The 18660-nt window shown below is 37.7% G+C and overlaps 1 protein-coding gene across 7 annotated transcripts in view; it reads right to left on the bottom strand.

Annotated features, from left to right (window-relative positions):
- Positions 1 to 6692: 6692 nt before the first annotated feature.
- The window catches only part of IFTAP (intraflagellar transport associated protein), a 63016-nt gene continuing 51048 nt past the window's right edge, over positions 6693 to 18660 (bottom strand). For all 7 annotated transcript variants that reach the window (XM_008955825.4, XM_003830351.5, XM_057299143.2 and 4 more), the window contains 2 exons: positions 17941 to 18080; positions 6693 to 6946 (listed from right to left, as the gene is read on the bottom strand). In XM_008955825.4, coding sequence (XP_008954073.1) covers positions 6779 to 6946; positions 17941 to 18080 — 308 coding nt within the window. In that variant the 3' untranslated portion in view covers positions 6693 to 6778. The remainder of the gene's footprint in view (positions 6947 to 17940; positions 18081 to 18660) is intronic.

The following is an 18660-nucleotide window of genomic DNA, read 5'->3' as shown; positions in this document are numbered from 1 at the left end:
AAGGAAAATTTAGCAACAGGATAGCTGGAAGAGAGCCTTGAGATTAAAGGATGGATTTGAGGTTCATTCCATACTCACCACTCCAATGTGTCTATCTTCTGTTCTGATCCAGATTCTGGGCAAGAACCCAAAATGAAACAGCTTCATTGTCTGGGGTATATACCCTGGCTCTTGGTCTCAGTCAAGAAAGAATTCAGGACACAGACACACATGAGGATTGGGTTCAGGAGCGGCAAGTTTAATAGAAAAAGAAAAGAGAGAGAAAATGCTTCCTCGTGTTGAGAAAGCAGGTGGAAGAGGGCCTCGTTTGTGGCGGACTGCAATTGGTTTGTACAGAAAGTTGAGGGGGCGGTGACTGATTTACATAGCCTCAGGGGATTGGGTTGACCAGGTGTGCCATTTACTTAGCCCGTGAAAAGACTGGCCCTCCCACCCTATCTTTTATTATACAAATGCAGCCTCCATCTGGTGGCGGCCATGATGCCAGTACACGTGGTTTTATCTGGAGGCTGCCATGACACCTGGCACACATGGTAACAAGGAAAAGAGGGTGGGAGATGCCATATTGGGTGGACCTGGCTTTTAGCTGCTGGCATTGGCATATCAATGCTTGTAGGTCTGGTTTTTCAAGACACTTTTTGTTAGAAAAGAAATGTTTTGGGGATCGCTTTTTATTAAAAAAAAAAAAATTCCACTGAGAATTTTCACCCTTTCTAGCTGCCTAAAAATAATTTCTTAATAATGCCTGCATTAATAGCAGTATTACATCACATGAATTGCTCCTGAATAGGATTTTCAATTTAAGACGTCATAACAAAGTTTCAAAAGAGCAATTGAGGAGTAGATAAAGTTCCCATGAGAACGAACTTTCTCTCAATTCTCTACGGGATTCTGATGAATAAAAGAAAGAAACTTGTTGAACATGGAACAGTTCTGTAGAACAGGCCAGGCTTCCCAAATTTGCACTGGCCATCAGATTTTTATCAGTCTAGGAAGTAAAACACTTAGGTATGCCTTGAATACAAAAAGTGCTCAATATACATCTAACCAAATTGAACTGATGAAATGGACCTCCAAGTTCTTCAAGCTGCTAAGCTTATATTTTTAGGTTTGATTCATTTAGTAAATATTTATTGAACCCCTACTTTACTGCAGGGCCTTTTCAGGGGTTGGGGCAGCTGCGATGTAAAGGCAGACTGGGTTCATGCCTTCTTGTAGCTCATGTTCTAAAGGGAGAGTCAGATAATAAACAAAACAAGGGTGCACAGTGATAGGGATGGAGGCTTGTGGGAAAAAGATTAAATAGGGCTGTCAGAGAGAGATTCTGGGAAGATATATTTCACCTAAGGCCTGAATAGTAACAAGGATCCAGCCAAATGAATACCAGGGAAGACCAATGAGAAGGAAAAACAAGAATGAAAGCCCTAAGGTGGAAAAAAGGCAGAGTGTTTGAAAAACAAACAAAAAATAATACGAACTGGCCAGAACACAGTAAAAAATGAGGAAGATGGTGCTAGATGAGATTGGAGAGTCACGTAAGGGCCATATTACATAAAGCTGGGTAAGCCATGGTGAGGAGGATGGATTGCTTTTTTACATATGGAGAAATATCTTTCTAGAAAATTCTCAGTAAGATGGTCTCTTTCACGTCATTTCACATGCTACTGTGTTCACTTACCATCAACTTCCAAGAAGCAAGCAAATGAAATGAAAATGTTTTCCCTTAACTTTTTCGTATGTTAATTCAACCACAGTCACTTAACACACAGGGAAAAGTTCTTTTTTAAAAGAACTTTTAAAAAAAGAGGATACTGTCCAGGAGCAGTAGCTCACACCTATAATCCCAGTGCTCTGGGGGGGCCAAGGTGGGAGGATCACTTGAGCCCAGGAGTTCGAGACCAGTCTGGGCAACATAGTGAGACCCCGTCTCCATAAAAAAATTAAAAATTAGCTCGATATGGTGGCATGAACCTGTGGTACCACCTACTCAGGAGCCTGAAGTGGGAGGATCGCTTGAGGCCAGAAGTTCGAGGCTACAGTGAGTTATAATCACGCCACTGCACTCTAATCTGGGTGACAGAGGGAGATTTGTGTCTAAATAAATAAATAAACAAAATGAGAATATAGTTGTATGTGTTTGGAGGAATATAAAAGAGAATTCTTGACAAAGGGAGTCAAGGAAATTCAAAATTGGAGCAGAATTTTTCTTCTTCTTCTTGTGCTATGCCACACAAGATGGATCCTGAAAGTAGTAAGATCTCTCAGTGTGTCACCATGCTGAACAAGCCAGGACTGGTGCCAAAGGCTTGAAGTGATATTTACTCTACTTCGATTTAGTTCGTGTTGCAATGGTCACATTATTTAAAGGTACTTTTAAAATTTTCATGTTCTTCCCTCCCATTTTGGTGTATACACCCAGATGCTTCTCCTTATATTCTACTCTTTATTAATCTTATTTTTGTTGCCACAGCCTAATCCAGGTAAACATTTTCCATCCTTACAAGTGCAGGATTACTTGGTTAGGGTTTGCCAACCAGTGTAAAACATACCATTTCCATCAATTTAAGGGATTGCTAAGACTGAAAGGTGGTCATGAAGAAGTTATTTGCTAGTTAGGGCAAGGGTAATGGTACGATGGAGACAAAACAATTTCATTCAAAGACTTTAAGGGACTCATTTTCCACTGTCACTTTCACCATAATACACAATTTCCCCTCAAATAATTCAGGGATCAAAAATTGTCAAGAGGAATGAAGCCAAGACATAGTATACCAACCCTACAGATAGAAATGTTCCACCTGCCATCTTCTCTGCCTAGTTGAGTAATGAAACACTTCACTGAAATGTAGTTCTTTGTAAACACTTAAAAAGGTGGTTTTGTTTCTTCTATTATAAAACTATTTAAGTCCATAAAATGGAGATGTTGTAAAAATGATGAAGTCTTGGCCAGGTGCAGTGGTTCACGCTTGTAATCCCAGCACTTTGGGAGGCCAAAACAGGAGGATCACTTGAGGCCAGGAGTTAGAGACCAGCCTGGGAAACATAGTGAAACCCTGTCTCTGTGGGAAAAAAAAATGTTTTAAAAAATAGCCAGACATGGTGGCTCACACCTGTAGTCCTAGCTATTCAGCAGGCTGAGGTGGGAAGATTGCTTGGGGTCAGGAGTTCGAGGCTGCTATGATTGTGCCACGGCACGCCAGCCTGAGTGACAGAACTTCTGTCTCTTAAAAAAAAGTAAAGTCTGTTTTATTGAAACTACCAAAAGGCTATATAAAGAGAGCCAAAAGAGTATCCACTCCTGTGAACAATTATATAACAAGGTTATCTCAAGTCAAAGAGTACATAGATTGCACACTAAAATCTTGTCTTAACCCAATTGCTCTCTCATTTCCACAATGCACTAGTCAAAAATCCTCGCTGCTTCTGCTCCCAAACCTCATCCAATCTATGCCCTCCACTTTTACCCACACAGACTATCCTTCGAACTTGTCTCCCTGATTGACCTATATTCATTTTACCTCTCACATTCACACTGAAGTTCTTTCTGAAATACATTTTTGATCGTGTTATTCCTCTGCATGAACACATTAAATAGCTCCCTATCAACTAGAGAATAAAGTCTACAGCACACGAGGCCTGCAGAATCTGGCCCCAGCCTACATTTCCAACTTCCTCTCCTGCAGTTATCCCGTTTATCCCATACACTAGAAAACTATGGTTTTACTTTAACCAAGCAATAGTTTGTCACACTCCATTACACCTCTGTGCATTATTCCCTTGGACCGTAATATTTTTCCCCCTTTTCTGCCTCAAAAACTCCTACTAATTCTTTACAGCCAAGCTTAAACATCAGTTTCTCTGTGAGGAGTCCCTAGTTCTCCAAAGCATAATTTAAAAACTCCAAAATGTTTTGTCCCAGTAGCTCTTGGTATACACCAGTCTCACAACTAAGATTATCGTCGACTAAAGTGCTGTCAAATATAAATATGCATGCCACATGTGTAATTTCAAATTTCCTAGTAGTCTCACGAAAAAGGTAAAGAGAAATTGGTGGATTTTAATAATATATTTTAACTATTTAATCAAAAATAGGACCATTTCAACATATACTAATACAAAAAATATAACAAGAAAGTCACATTTTTTCACTACTAATTCTTTGAAATCCAATACATATTTTATACTTGCAGCATATTTTAAATTCAGACACTAAGCTGTGATGGTTAATATTGTCAACCTGATTGAAGGATGCAAAGTATCATTCCTGGGTGTGTCTGTGAGGGTGTTGCCAAAGGAGATTCACATTTGAGTCAGTGAACTGGGAGAGACAGACCCATCCTCAATCTAGATGGGCACCATCTAATCAGCTGCCAGCGTGGCTAGAGTAAAGCAGGCAGGAGATGGAAGAGCAGACTTGCTGAGTCATCTGGCCTTCATCTTTCTCCTGTGCTGGGTGCTTCCTGCCCTCAAACACTGGACTCCAAGTTCTTCAGCTTTTGGACTCTTGGACTTACACTAGTGATTTGCCAAGGGCTCTCAGGCCTTCAGCCACAGACTGAAGGCTGTACTGCCGGCTTCCCTACTTTTGAGGTACTGGGACTCTGACTGGCTTCCTTGCTCCTCAGCTTGCAGACGGTCTATTGTGAGACTTCACCTTGTGATTGTAAGAGTCAATTCTCCTAATAAGCTTCCCTTCATATATATATATATATGTATGTATCTTATTAGTTCTGTCCCTCTAGAGAACCCTAATACACTAAGCTGTTTTCCAAAATAACTGATCTGCATTTACATTTCATAAAATGTATAATTGCAAAAGTAGATTCACATACCCAAATTGTTCTAAATGTACTTGAAAGTTTTCTAATAACTGAATCAAATATCAGTTTTCTATTTTAAATTGAAATAAAAATTAAATAACAGCTGAAACTTTCTCAGTCACTATATTTCAAGTACTCTAGTATACTAGAATGCAGCTAGTGGCTATTATATTGGACAATATAGCTTGTAATTATTTGTGTATACATCTCTCTTCCCTACTTAATTGGACCATGTCTAACTTGCCTGTATCCTCCCCACTGCCTAGCATAAAGCTTGAACACACAAATGGAGCTTTATGAAAGTTTGTTGAATAAGTAAAAATAAATGTGGCAGACACTTGACTCTAGGGCAACATGAAATCAAGAGCATTCTTTTGTAAAAAATATAAATGGTGTTTTTATGAATACATATACACACTCAAAACACACACACACAATTCCTCATACACACACAAGCACAAGTACGTGCATACAAGCACAGGCCTGCAGCATTATTCACAATAGCCAAGATATGGAAACAACCTAAATGTTCATTGATGGATGGATAAAGAAAATGTAGTGTATACATAAAATGGAATACTACTCAGCCTTAAAAAAAGAAGGAAATCCTGCTATATGCGACAACATGGGCAAACCTGAAGGGCATTATGCTAAGTGAAATAAGTCAATCACAGAAGGACAAATACCCCATGTCCACTTATATGAGCTATCTATAAAGTCAAACTCATAGAAGCAGAAAGTAGGATGGAGGTTGCCAGGGTTTCGGGGAAGGGGGAAAAGGAGAGTTGCTGTTCCGTGAGTATAGTTTCAGTTATACATGAATACATTCCAGAGATCTGCTGCACAACACTGTGCATATAGGTAACAAGACTGTATTGTACACTTAAACATTTAAGAGAGTAGAGCTCATGTGAAGTTCTTACCACGCACACACACACAAAAAGAAAACTAATCGCGAAAAATAAAACAACAAAAAAAACAACTCTGGTGTGGAATATTGATAGTAAGGGAGTCTAAGTTGGGGAGACGCAGGGGGTGCATGAAAACGATGCTGTCTTCCTCAATTTTTCTGTGAACATAAAACTGCTCTGAAAAACAAAGTGTACTTAAAAGAAAGAGAAAAGAAAATCAGTTAAGTACATTCAATTTGTTACTAATTCCTTCAATAATAAAAATTAATTGAAACATATTACTCCCCTTCCTCTGGGCCTTCATCCCTCTTTTCTCCTTGCCTTAATGCATGTATGGGTATGCTACATAATTAGCACTTCATCATGTGTTTTTATATTCTCTAGTTGTTTTGCCTTCTCAAGTTGTATTTTAAGCTTCTGGAGATAGAGATCTTCCTTGTATTTTGTAACCGTTATCACACATGGTTTAATGGTAATAATGAAATGCAAGAATTTAATATGTGACATATCATCAATTCTCAGATGGCTTTTTTAAGTAAAGCCTTTCCCAATCAATTCCAGAAGCCTAATCTCTCAACAACACTCACATTGATAGCACTATCTCTGGACAGCTAGGACCCAGACCTACTCATATTGGCAATTTTTCTCTAATATGCTACAATGTGTTTTCGTCTGCAATTGTTCTTTACTCTCAAGAAAGTGGGATCATGTTTCTGACCTTTAATACAGCACCCCACATCACTTAGTGCAATGCTTTCATCAAAATGGATCCTTCCATAGATGCTGATTCCTGTTCCCATTTCCCACTCCCATCTCCTCCAACCAGCCACAAGATGCAACAATGACATGGCGAGAGAGAATTCTGTAAGGGCAGCAATCTCCTTGGCCTTGTTGCTCTATATCCCTAATAACAGGTAACTCTGATAAATGAGTGCACACATGTAAATTTCCACAAAGGGAATTACAGTAGGTTTATCTTTTATTCTAATGTTGCTAGAATAAGAACAAAATTAAAATAAGCACACACACACAAAATGCCTCTGTGAATCAGTCACAGGATTTCTCTAAGTCTGGGCTGGTGTCCTTTCTCTTCTGCTGCTTGCATAGCTCTTTGATGTTCTCTATCTCTGTAGGACTAAACTTGGAGGTTAGCGTCACATTGTCATAATCAAATTCTTCATCAAGTGAAAAAGGTTGAACTTCATCTCCAAGTATCTATAAAAGGTAACAAAGGAGGAAAAAACATACACAATCATTGTAAATGAAGATAAAGTTGAAAAATTAACTCCCTATTAATATTTAATTAAACCTTTTTTCAGACTTCAGCACTCTCAGCTGATTAAGCTGTTTTTAAGTAAAGGCATAAATTTAATTATTCAATTTGACCTAATTTAAGCCTCTTAATATGCTCCATTTGTACCAGGCACTATCTGAATGAATATCATTAACTAATGCTGCCCAAGGCAACAATCAGAAAGTCTCCCTTGCATATACTCATTATACATTTTACCACTTGTAGTGTCAGGATTACAGAAGCATACAGAAAAACCAACAGTTATATTAAAATGTGAGAAAAATATACACTAAGATTTTTTTATCAACCTTAAATAGATTTTCACCATTTGCTAAAAAAGATCTATATTAATAAAACTTACTTTTTAAAGATAAAAATACCCTACATTGAATATACTTCTTCAGATAATACCTATAACTCTTGGCTAGTAACAGTAAAACTTGAAACATATTTTAAATTTAAAAGTCCAGGATCTCTTTTTTTCTACCAAGAAGTTAAAAATATTACAGTTTATCTGTAAGTAAAGTAGTTACAAAGAGATGTAATAATTTTGAATCTATTCATAATTTGTGAGTTTTAAAGACTTCCTAAAGGAAGGCAGATAAAAAAGCATATTTTCCAATAAACCAAGAGTATGCCTTAAATCTCTTGTATCACCCCCTAAAAAGCCTCTCCAAAAACAAATGATGTGTGATACAATGAAATCATCCAGTACTTCTATGTAGCTCCACAATATGCATAGTCATGCTGAAATAATTGAAAACTATGGTTTATGCAAGAATGAAAAAATGTCCCGAAGCTATAACCAGCTTTAAATATTCTTGCATGGAAGATGATCTCATTGAGTGGCTTATGCAATGTTGGTAAAAATGTAGCATGTATCTCAGAAACTATCTGCTGTTACTAAAGGTGAAAGAAAAAATAATGAGTAGTTATCTCCTATCTGTTCCACAAGTTATGTTTTGAAGTTAGGTGTGCAGTGCTAATAGCAAACGCTCAGCCATTTATCATCCTTTCTTAGTAAAATCAGCAGGAGAACAACTTCTGGAAATGCGTTCATTTCCTGTTTATCAGAAAGGACCTTAGTACTTTCCTGACAAAACTGCCACTGAGTTTCCATGGTGAGTTTGCCACGGTGAGTTTCCACCATGTGTCAGCCCTGATACTAGGAACCACGTGGCATCAGCAGTGATATTCAAGCAACCCTGCTGGTAGTCACTGTTACCCCTACCTTATAAAGCTCTGAAAGGTTAAGTAACTTGCCAAAAATACACAGTTAGTAAGGGAGAGAAGCAATATTTGGATCCAGGGTAATCTGCTTCAAATAAAGCCTCACCTGCTCAACAGAAACACCAGCAAGAATCAACCTTGAAGTTTTCACTAAGCCAAGTCACAGCTCTTTGGAGAGAAGACCTTTTCTAAATAAGATGATCCATTCTCACAGCCTACCATTAGAAAACTGTACTCAAGGCTACATGTAATACCATGACTATCTTAAAACCCAGCTGTACACAAAAAGCAAATCAGCCTGCAAGGCTGATCAGTCCATTTTGATCACTGTCTGAGATCAAATTTATCATCAACACAGCCAAAGTGACAGTGGGACAATCTTGCTTAGATGGCTCAAATGCAGAAACACACACACACAATGACACAAGATGTTCATTTCCTGAAAGTTAAGTGTTCTTGCTGTCTCCAGCTCTACTCAGCAGTAAGTACTGAGGCCTGCAGGCTTGGCCACAAGCCCATCTGGAGCTGATTCTAGCTGATCCTGGCAAAACATAAGGAGGAGACCCTGTTTCCACCAATATATTCAGTCTGATGGGAATTTTGCTGCCCTTTCATGCCTGGGTAAAGGCCTTTCATCACATGTCTATTAAGCTTCAAGCTGCCTATACCTGCATGTGTCCCCTATACTAGGTCTTTAAATTCTACCTTCAAGCCTCTAAAACCTGCCTACACCTTACTAGCCATCCTCACTAGATGCAGTCACTTTGTCTTCACCCACCTCTCACTTAGGGGTTAGAATACAATTTCAAATTAGACAAATCCGTTTGCCGTGTTAAAATCTCAGTGACACCATACCATGCCCCCGACTCCCTCTACAGAACACAAATAACCTCAATCCCCACCTCCCTTCCCTTTACCTGTTCACTCAATAAACATTTATTATATAGCAGATTCTGGGAACATAAAGTGATTATAGCAAAATCTGTGTCTACAAGGTTTCATAACTTCAGGGAGAAGACAGAAGTATAGGAATGATTTCAGTATCACGTGCTTTGCTCTCCAATAGAGGAATGCAAAAAAGGGAAACAGAAGCATAGAGAGGAAAGTGCAGAAGCTTCACTTACTCTTCTATTTTTTTTTGAGACAGAGACTCCCTCTGTCGCCCAGGCAGGAGTGCAGTGGCATGATCTCAGCTCACTGAAACCTCCGCCTCCCAGGTTCAAGCAATTCTCCTGCCTCAGCCTCCTGAGTAGCTGGGACAACTGGTGCATACCACCAGGCCTGGCTAATTTTTGTATTTTTAGTAGAGATAGGGTTTCGCCATGTTGGCCAGGCTGGTTTCAAACTCCTGGCCTCAAGTGATCCACCCACTGCAGCCTCCCAGAGTGCTGGGATTACAGGCATGAGCCACTGCACCTGGCCTCTTACTCTTGATTGAGTTTTGCCACTCTCCAGAAAATCCTACTAGCCTCCCCACACATCACTTCACTTATTACCTACCTCATCCTAGCAACCCAGATAAAGTAAGGCCTGTATTTCGGACTTAATTCTAAACTCTGATCAGGGCTCCCACGGCCAAGTTGGTTCTAGATACGGCCCAACCCATTGCCTTCTTAAGATTCTCCCTTCCCTGAGGTCTCAAACTACCTTGTGGCTATAATATCCAAACCTATGGTACTAGAGATATAGAAATTTATTCTTAAATAGAAACATCTTATTTTCCTTTAAGTTTTTTTTAAATACATTTACATTCTTCTCTGTCATGGAGGATGATTTTCTTCATCAGTCACTTGGTACTAACCATAACAATAACATGGAATAAAGTTTTCAGCAAGTCAGTAAAGATAATGTTAACACAAAGATTATTCATTTATAATATCCTTCAATGTATAAAAATATAATTAAAAATATAAATTTCTTCACTAAGAAATTAAGGGTTATCAACAGCAGCTATTAGATTTTCTAGGCAATCAGTTAGACACTGAGATACTAAAGCAAGAAATAAAGAATAGTAATAATGTCACATTTGCAATGCCAAAACATGACATTCAGGACACTCTAAACCATTTTGGGGATATACTGTAATGTGGCCAGTACATCCCTGAGTCGAAATGTCAGAGGAATAGCCTCCTGCAATCATTGAGATATTTTACATTCTTTCCACAAACTCTATATTCCTATTAAATTCTAGTCACTGTGTTAGGTGCTGGGGATACAAAGATGAAGACCTATATGAAATCACAAACAATGAGATAAACACACAAACAAATCATTAGAGTAAAATGTGGTAAGAACAGGGTGATGGGAACACAGAAGGAATACCTGACCCAGACTAAGTTGGAGGGGATTGGGAAGGAATCAGAGAAGGCGTCTTGGAACAGGTGATATCTGAGCTGACTCTTAAAGGGTAAACATTAGTTTACAAGTTGACAAAGGAGAGCTTTGCTGACAGGGGGAGTTTCCATGAGCAGACCATGGAAATAAGATGCAGAATTTCATATTTGTGAGTCTGAAAGTAGGTGAGCATTGTCAGAGCACAAAGTGTAAGTCGGAGAGTAGCAAGAGACAAATATGGTGCCAAATCATCCTAGAGATGATGAAAAGTCACTGAAGAATTTTTTGAAGGCAGGGAAAACATTTGGTCATCTATGCATTTCAGATAAATTCCTTCATCCATTAAATTTTTATTAAGTACCTACAATGAGACAGGTGCTGGAGTAAAAAAAAAAGAAAAAAAATGCCCTGCCCTGTTGGAAATTATATGAGACAGATCACTATGAAGGTTAAACAAAAGGTAGATTTGAGTGGGATAAGCCTGGAGCCAGAAGAGTACTCAGGAACCTGCTAAAGCAGTTCAGTAAGAGATCATGAGAACAGGGGACTGGTAGCAGAGATTTGAAAAATCTGTAGAAAGTGAAATTGGCAGCACTCGATAAGTGACTGGATATGGAAATGTAAAAAAAAGGAAGAATGCAGAAAGGGAAGCAGGTAAAGATAAGCACAGTTCAATTTGAATGTACCTGAAGGAATCTAGATGAATTGAATATACAAACTTGAAACTGAAAAAAAAGGCGTGAAGCTAGAGATACCAATTTGGAGATGAAGACGGATTCAAGTATGTAGGCTGGGAAGAACTATAGGTTAACCACAGAATGCAAAGGAACACCAACTCATAAGGGATGGATGGAGAGAAAACCCAAAGGAGTCAGGGAAAACACAATTTGAGAAATACATAAAGAATCACAGGAGATCATTGATGGACATTTGGGCTCCTGTGCAGCACACCAACATGGTACATGTATACATATGTAACAAACCTGCACATTGTGCACATGTACCCTAGAACTTAGAGTATAATAAAAAATAAAAAAATAAAATAAAATAAAGAATCACAGGAGAAAAGTGAAGTGAGAACCAATGAAGCAAGAGTGCCAGAGGAAGGTCAATGGTGTCAAACACGGTAGAGAGATCCATTAAAAGGAAGACTGGAAAGTGTCTGCTGGATTTGGCAATCATAAAGCAATTGACGCCTTCATTCTGAAAACATCCAGGCGGGCAATTGGAGCCAAGGATATTTTACAATATATTGAAGAGTCTAATGGCTTTTCAATTCTGGATGAAAAGAGAGACATAAGAACAGACAGTAATCAAAGAGGGGTCCAAGATGAAGGGAAGCTTGTTTTCCTTGTTTTGTTTCATTTTGTTAAGGATAGGAAAGACTTAAACACGTTTACATGTTGACGGGAATGAACAAATAGAAAAGACAGAATGACCCCAACCACGTTATTACTGTATACCAGAAAATCACTCCCATTTAGTGGTGAGGTTTATTGTTTATTTATGTGTTCATTTAATAAATGTTTACTGTATGCCTACTATATGCATGGCACTGAGCTCGGCACTAGTTCTGACTTTGCATGTTAATTACGTAAGCTTATGATGGCATGCATGAGTGAATTTAGTCTTCCAAGACAGGAGACACATAAGTAATTCAAAGTGAGCCCAGGTAGGGGCACACCGCAATTCAGAAGATATCACTGCGGTCTTCTAAATGACAGCTTTTCAAATACGGAAAGGTTGCATTTCTATGTATATATTTCAGTTATTGGCTATTGTGGCATACTTTGGAAATTCTCTTCTTTCAAGTTCAGTTTGTGTTAGAGTTCAAAGCTATAAGATGCCAAGGTTTTTAGATTACAAACTGAAATTATGATTTATTTCAGTAAAGACTTTGTGCAATGGAACACCAAGTCCCCTGCTGCTAAACAAAAACAACCATGAATTAAGTTATTAACTTGTTATTTTTGCCTAAGGAGCTGAAAGAAATATGTGGATTTCAGGTGTCTAATTTCAAATCTAATTGAAACCTTTTTGTAGCCTCTCAGGGAATAAAATTTGTACGATATTGGAAAACTTTGAGTCCCCTTAAAATTGCTCTTGTGACTTATTCTAACAGAGACACTGTTGATGGAGAGATTGTTTTCATTCATAGTACCACATAGGCAAATTAAAGAAAATAGAACTAATGCTTACATCAATAATGGTGGCATTTAGCTGTAGGCTACTATACAAAGTAATATGGTAAATAAACTGTCTTTATAGGTGAAAATTTTTAGAGTCCTATTATGAATTGGAAAAACAGGAGAGCTCCTATTAAAATACCACACAAGTTTCTTCTATGACCTCTTCTACAGTTTTCACGGGGAGAGGGTGGGTATCACAAATTTTCATCCTCCTAATAACAACTCTCTTTGTTCTGTCTACAGAACAAAGCAGCTTGAAGCAGCTTCAAACTTCCAAAGTTCATCAAAATAAAGTAACTATGTAACTAACCTGCACAATGTGCACATGTACCCTAAAACTTAAAGTATAATAAAAAATAAAAAATAAATAAAAATAAAAATTTTAAAATTAAAAAAAAAAAATAAAAATAAAAAAAAATAAAGTAACTAAGGCAAGGTAATTCTATACACATAATTCTATATACAATTATGTATGTGTGTAGAACCAGTGGTAAAATCATGATTATCTCAATAGATGCAGAAAAGGCCTTTGACAAAATTCAACAGCCCTTCATGCTAAAAACTCTCAATAAATTAAGTATTGATGGGACATATCTCAAAATAATAAGAGCTACTTATGACAAACCCACAGCCAATATCATACTGAATGGGCAAAAACTGGAAGCATTCCCTTTGAAAACTGGCACAAGATAGGGATGCCCTCTTTCACCACTCCTATTCAACATAGTGTTGGAAGTTCTGGCCAGGGCAATCAGGCAGGAGAAAGAAATAAAGGGTATTCAATTAGGAAGAGAGGAAGTCAAATTGTCCCTGTTTGCAGATTATATGATTGTATATTTAGAAAACCCCATCGTCTCAGCCCAAAATCTCCTTAAGCTGATAAGTAACTTCAGCAAAGTCTCAGGATACAAAATCAATGTGCAAAAATCACAAGCATTCTTATACACCAATAACTGACAGCCAAATCAAGAGTGAACTCCCATTCACAATTGCTTCAAAGAGAATAAAATACCTAGGAATCCAACTTACAAGGGATGTGAAGGACCTCTTCAAGGAGAACTACAAACCACTGCTCAACGAAATAAAAGAGAACACAAACAAATGGAAGAACATTCCATGTTCATGGATAGGAAGAATCAATATCATGAAAATGGCCATACTGCTCAAGGTAACTTATAGATTCAATGCCATCCCCATCAAGCTACCAATGACTTTCTTCACAGAATTGGAAAAAACTACTTTAAAGTTCATATGGAACCAAAAAAGAGCCTGCATTGCCAAGACAATCCTAAGCCAAAGAACAAAGCTGGAGGCATCATGCTACCTGACTTCAAACTACAGTAGAAGGCTACAGTAACCAAAACAGCATGGTACTGGTACCAAAACAGAGATATAGACCAATGGAACAGAACAGAGCCCTCAGAAATAATACCACACATCTACAACCATCTCATCTTTGACAAACCTGACAAAAACAAGAGATGGGGAAAGGATTCCCTATTTAATAAATGGTGCTGGGAAAACTGGCTAGCCATATGTAGAAAGCTGAAACTGGATCCCTTCCTTACACCTTATTCAAAAATTAATTCAAGATGGATTAAAGATTTAAACATTAGGCCTAAAACCATAAAAACCCTAGAAGAAAACCTAGGCATTACCATTCAGGACATAAGCATGGGCAAGGACTTCATGTCTAAAACACCAAAAGCAATGGCAACCAAAGCCAAAATTGACAAATGGGATCTAATTAAACTAAAGAGCTTCTGCACAGCAAAAGAAACTACCCTCAGAGTGAACAGGCAACCTACAGAATGGGAAAAAATTTTTGCAATCTACTCATCTGACAAAGGGCTAATATCTAGAATCTGCAAAGAACTTAAACAAATTTACAAGAAAAAAACAACCCCATCAACAAGTGGGTGAAGGATATGAACAGACACTTCTCAAAAGAAGACATTTATGCAGCCAACAGACACATGAAAAAATGCTCATTATCACTGGCCATCAGAGAAATGCAAATCAAAACCACAATGAGATACCATCTCACACGAGTTAGAATGGCGATCATTAAAAAGTCAGGAAACAACAGATGCTGGAGAGGATGTGGAGAAACAGGAACACTTCTACACTGTTGGTGGGACTGTAAACTAGTTCAACCATTGTGGAAGACAGTGTGGCGACTCCTCAGCAATCTAGAACTAGAAATACCATTTGACCCAGCCATCCCACTACTGGGTATATACCCAAAGGATTATAAATCATGCTGCTATAAAGACACATGCACACGTATGTTTATTGCGGCATTATTCACAATAGCAAATTGTTGGAACCAGCCCAAGTGTCCATCAATGATAGACTGGATTAAGAAAATGTGGCACATATACACCATGGAATACTATGCAGCCATAAAAAATGATGAGTTCATGTCCTTTGTAGGGACATGGATGAAGCTGGAAACCATCATTCTCAGCAAACTATCACAAGGACAAAAAACCAAACACCGCATGTTCTCACTCATAGGTGGGAATTGAACAATGAGAACACTTGGACACAGGAAGGGGAACATCACACACCAGGGCCTGTTGTGGGGTGGGGGAAGGGGAGAGGGATAGTATTAGGAGATATGCCTAATGTAAATGACAAGTTAATGGGTGCAGCACACCAACATGGCACATGTATACATATGTAACAAACCTGCACATTGTGCACATGTACCCTAGAACTTAAAGTATAATAAAAATATATATTTTTTTGAAAAAAAAAAAAAAAGAACCAGTGGTAAAATTAGGGAAAAAATCTGAACCAAATAAATGTTAAATGTTTGAAGTGATGGATATGCTAATTACCCTGATTTGATCATACACATATATATGTACCAAAATACCACACTACACCCCATAAATACACACAATTATTATATGTTAATTTAAAAATAAAAAAAGCAAAATTAGGTAAAACATTGAGTTGGTCCAATTCATATCAGAAAGTTGATGGAATCTTAATAGGCAATTAAGAGAAAGTTAGGAAGGACATCCAGAATACATTTTCAGCTTTTCAGATTGAAATCACAGAAAGAAACCATCATCTCTAATCCCAAAATGGCCTTTCAGTAAGCCCTTCAGGACCCATTTGCTATAAACTAATGATTATGTTCTTTTACTAGCACTGGGTGCTTTAAAATAAGATGAATGTTATCAAACCAAGGCAATGTTGGTACAGTACAGGTTGAATATCTCTTCTCCAAAATGCTTGGGATGAAGTGTTTTGGATTTCAGATTTTGGAAGGGTTGCAGAATATATACGAGTTGAGCATCCCTAATCCCCAAATCTGAAATCCATAATGCTCCAATGAGCATTGCCTTTGAGCATCATGTCAGCCCTCAAAAAGTTTCAAATTTTGGAGCATTTTGGATTTTCCCATTAGGAATGTTCAACCTGTATTGTGATTCTAGACGGTTGTGAAAAGTTACTCTAAAAAATAGTAATTAGAAATAAAAATTCCCAACCAAGATGTTACTTCAGATATTCAAAAAACAGCAGAAGTTTTTCATCTGTGGCTTGTATCATTTTGATTCCAACATTTTAAAATGTCCACATGTCTGGTAGGAAATTTATATTCCTCTTAAATATACCACCATATATGGGGTCTCAACTTGATTTATACTGCTATTTGATAGATTCCAGAAATCATTCAGTTTTTTTAACCCATTAATTAAAACCACTTTGTAACAATTTCTATAATTGTACTAGATTATATATATTCTCAAATTGTACTGAAATAAAATTGTATCTCTATAAAAGTACTAGGTGCCATGTCTACTGGCTGGTCCAATAACTTTTATGGCCACAAGTGAAGTCAACAGCATGAACAAATCTTAAAAAAGAAATTGAGTCCTTCTAGAAATAGCCTTATAATTTTAGCTTTTTACAACTCAGAGAAAGCAATCTATAATTCAAAAAGCATATTGAAAAGTGGCTGTCCCTACCAGTTTAGCCAGTAATCAATTTGGGAGTTTAATATAAGACTGCACGCATCCTGGATATACTTTCATGATGTCAGTGAACAAAAGTACTTATTAGAAAGTGGCAATTTAAAACTGAAATGTGTGGATTATTTCTGACTGAATGGCTAATTCTATAACAGAATATCTTTTAGTAACAAGACTAGTACCTCATGATTAAATAATCCAAAAAGATCCTAAGGATTTTGTTAGAAAGCAATAATAAAGAGCCCTTAACAACTTCTTGTGCCTGATCCTGCTTTGTGTTCCAGTAAGGAGGGTGAGAAAGGTCACTACCAGCGCTAGCAACAGCCTCTATTGATACATGTTTATTAAGCATATGTAGAAGAGCTGCAAAATGATAGCTAAAGATGACTTTCAAGTTGCACATTTGCAAGAGTAAATATATGGCATAGATTCCATTTTCATCTCTAGGTGACATTTCTCAGCCTCCCCTGTGGCCAGTATGAACATGTGACTAAGTGGTCACCAATGGAATGTGAGCTGAAATTAAGGACCCTGAGTCCTAAGCCTTGGGGAAACATGCTGCCGCCATGTTCTTCTCTCCTCCCTCCAGGTATGATGATGACCTGACCTGGAACACGCAGGTGAGGACAATGTCCTAAAATATAATGGACATCCAGAAAGAAGGAACCTGGGTCCCTGATGACCCCCCAAAAAGGAGCCACCTGCTCATTTTAAGGGCTCTATATAGGCTGTAAATAAGAGAAATAAACATCTATCTCTTTTCAGCCATTGAATTATTATTAGGATTCTCTGTTATAGCAGCCTGGCCTTACCTCAACTAATTCAAAAGTTTATAGAACCTTATCAGTAATAATAAAAACGGCCAGTTCAAACTAAAAAGGGTAAGAAAACTGTCCGTCCTTTCTATTGTGTAGTCCTTGGGTAGCACTGATCTGTAGCATGGCATACATTGTAAAACAAAAATGGTTTCCACATAAAAACATAATTGCTCTATGTGTTTAAAAAGAAATGTATGCATTTGAGATAGATGGCTGTGAGAGAGACCAATTAAGCAACTTGAATTTTATATTTTCCCAAATCTTAGAAAAATACAGAAGCATACAGCATTTCTTTGAAGGGTTGAATTACAAAATCAAGGCAGTGTGGAGAATGACTGAATTCCCTGTGGAGTACCTCTTCCGTCTGTTTGTCCATTCTTTTTACAGTGGGCTTTGGCTTCACTTCACAGGTAGGAGGCTGGGCCACAAAAGGGATACAGGAAGGAATGCTGGTGCTTACATCCTGCTCCACTTCTCCTGGAAGCAGCAGCAAATCTGTTGGATACAAAACATTTCAATTGAGCCTTTTGCAAAGTTCACAATTTACCTAAATCATTTAAATGCCCAGAAGTCGAAGAAAATGAAGCAAATATGCTCATGTAAAGTAGATCCATTTCACAATGCCTGTCCTCCTTTGGGAACTGGACTCAAGGGATTGCCCTTTCCTCATAATAGAAGCCATTAGTGCATTTATTTTTATTTTATCCTTGCAAATGTAAGAGTCCCCCCAAAATGTCTGGAGGAGTACTGTTTTTGGAGTAACCTGACTGTCCCTTTTATTCTCAACTCAATTTCTACTTTTATATGAAAATAAGGTGATAAGATGTTACTTTTGCTTCATTTTCCCATATTTTCCTGGAGGGATAAAGAGAAAGAAAATGGAGAACTGATTTCATCCTGTAACAATATGGCAATATTTCAAAAATATATATTAAAAAACAGTAATGCCAGAAGGAAAGTACTTTAACTTTCAGCAGAAAAATGAAATACTCTGTCATATTCAGAATGCATGGTCTAATTTTCAACACTTGCAAAGAACAACAGCAACGTGTTTCCTGCTTGTTAAGCACAATCT

Source organism: Pan paniscus, chromosome 9, assembly GCF_029289425.2.
Source record: "Pan paniscus chromosome 9, NHGRI_mPanPan1-v2.0_pri, whole genome shotgun sequence".
NCBI lineage: Eukaryota > Metazoa > Chordata > Mammalia > Primates > Hominidae > Pan > Pan paniscus.
This window is presented reverse-complemented; position numbering and strand designations above follow the sequence as displayed.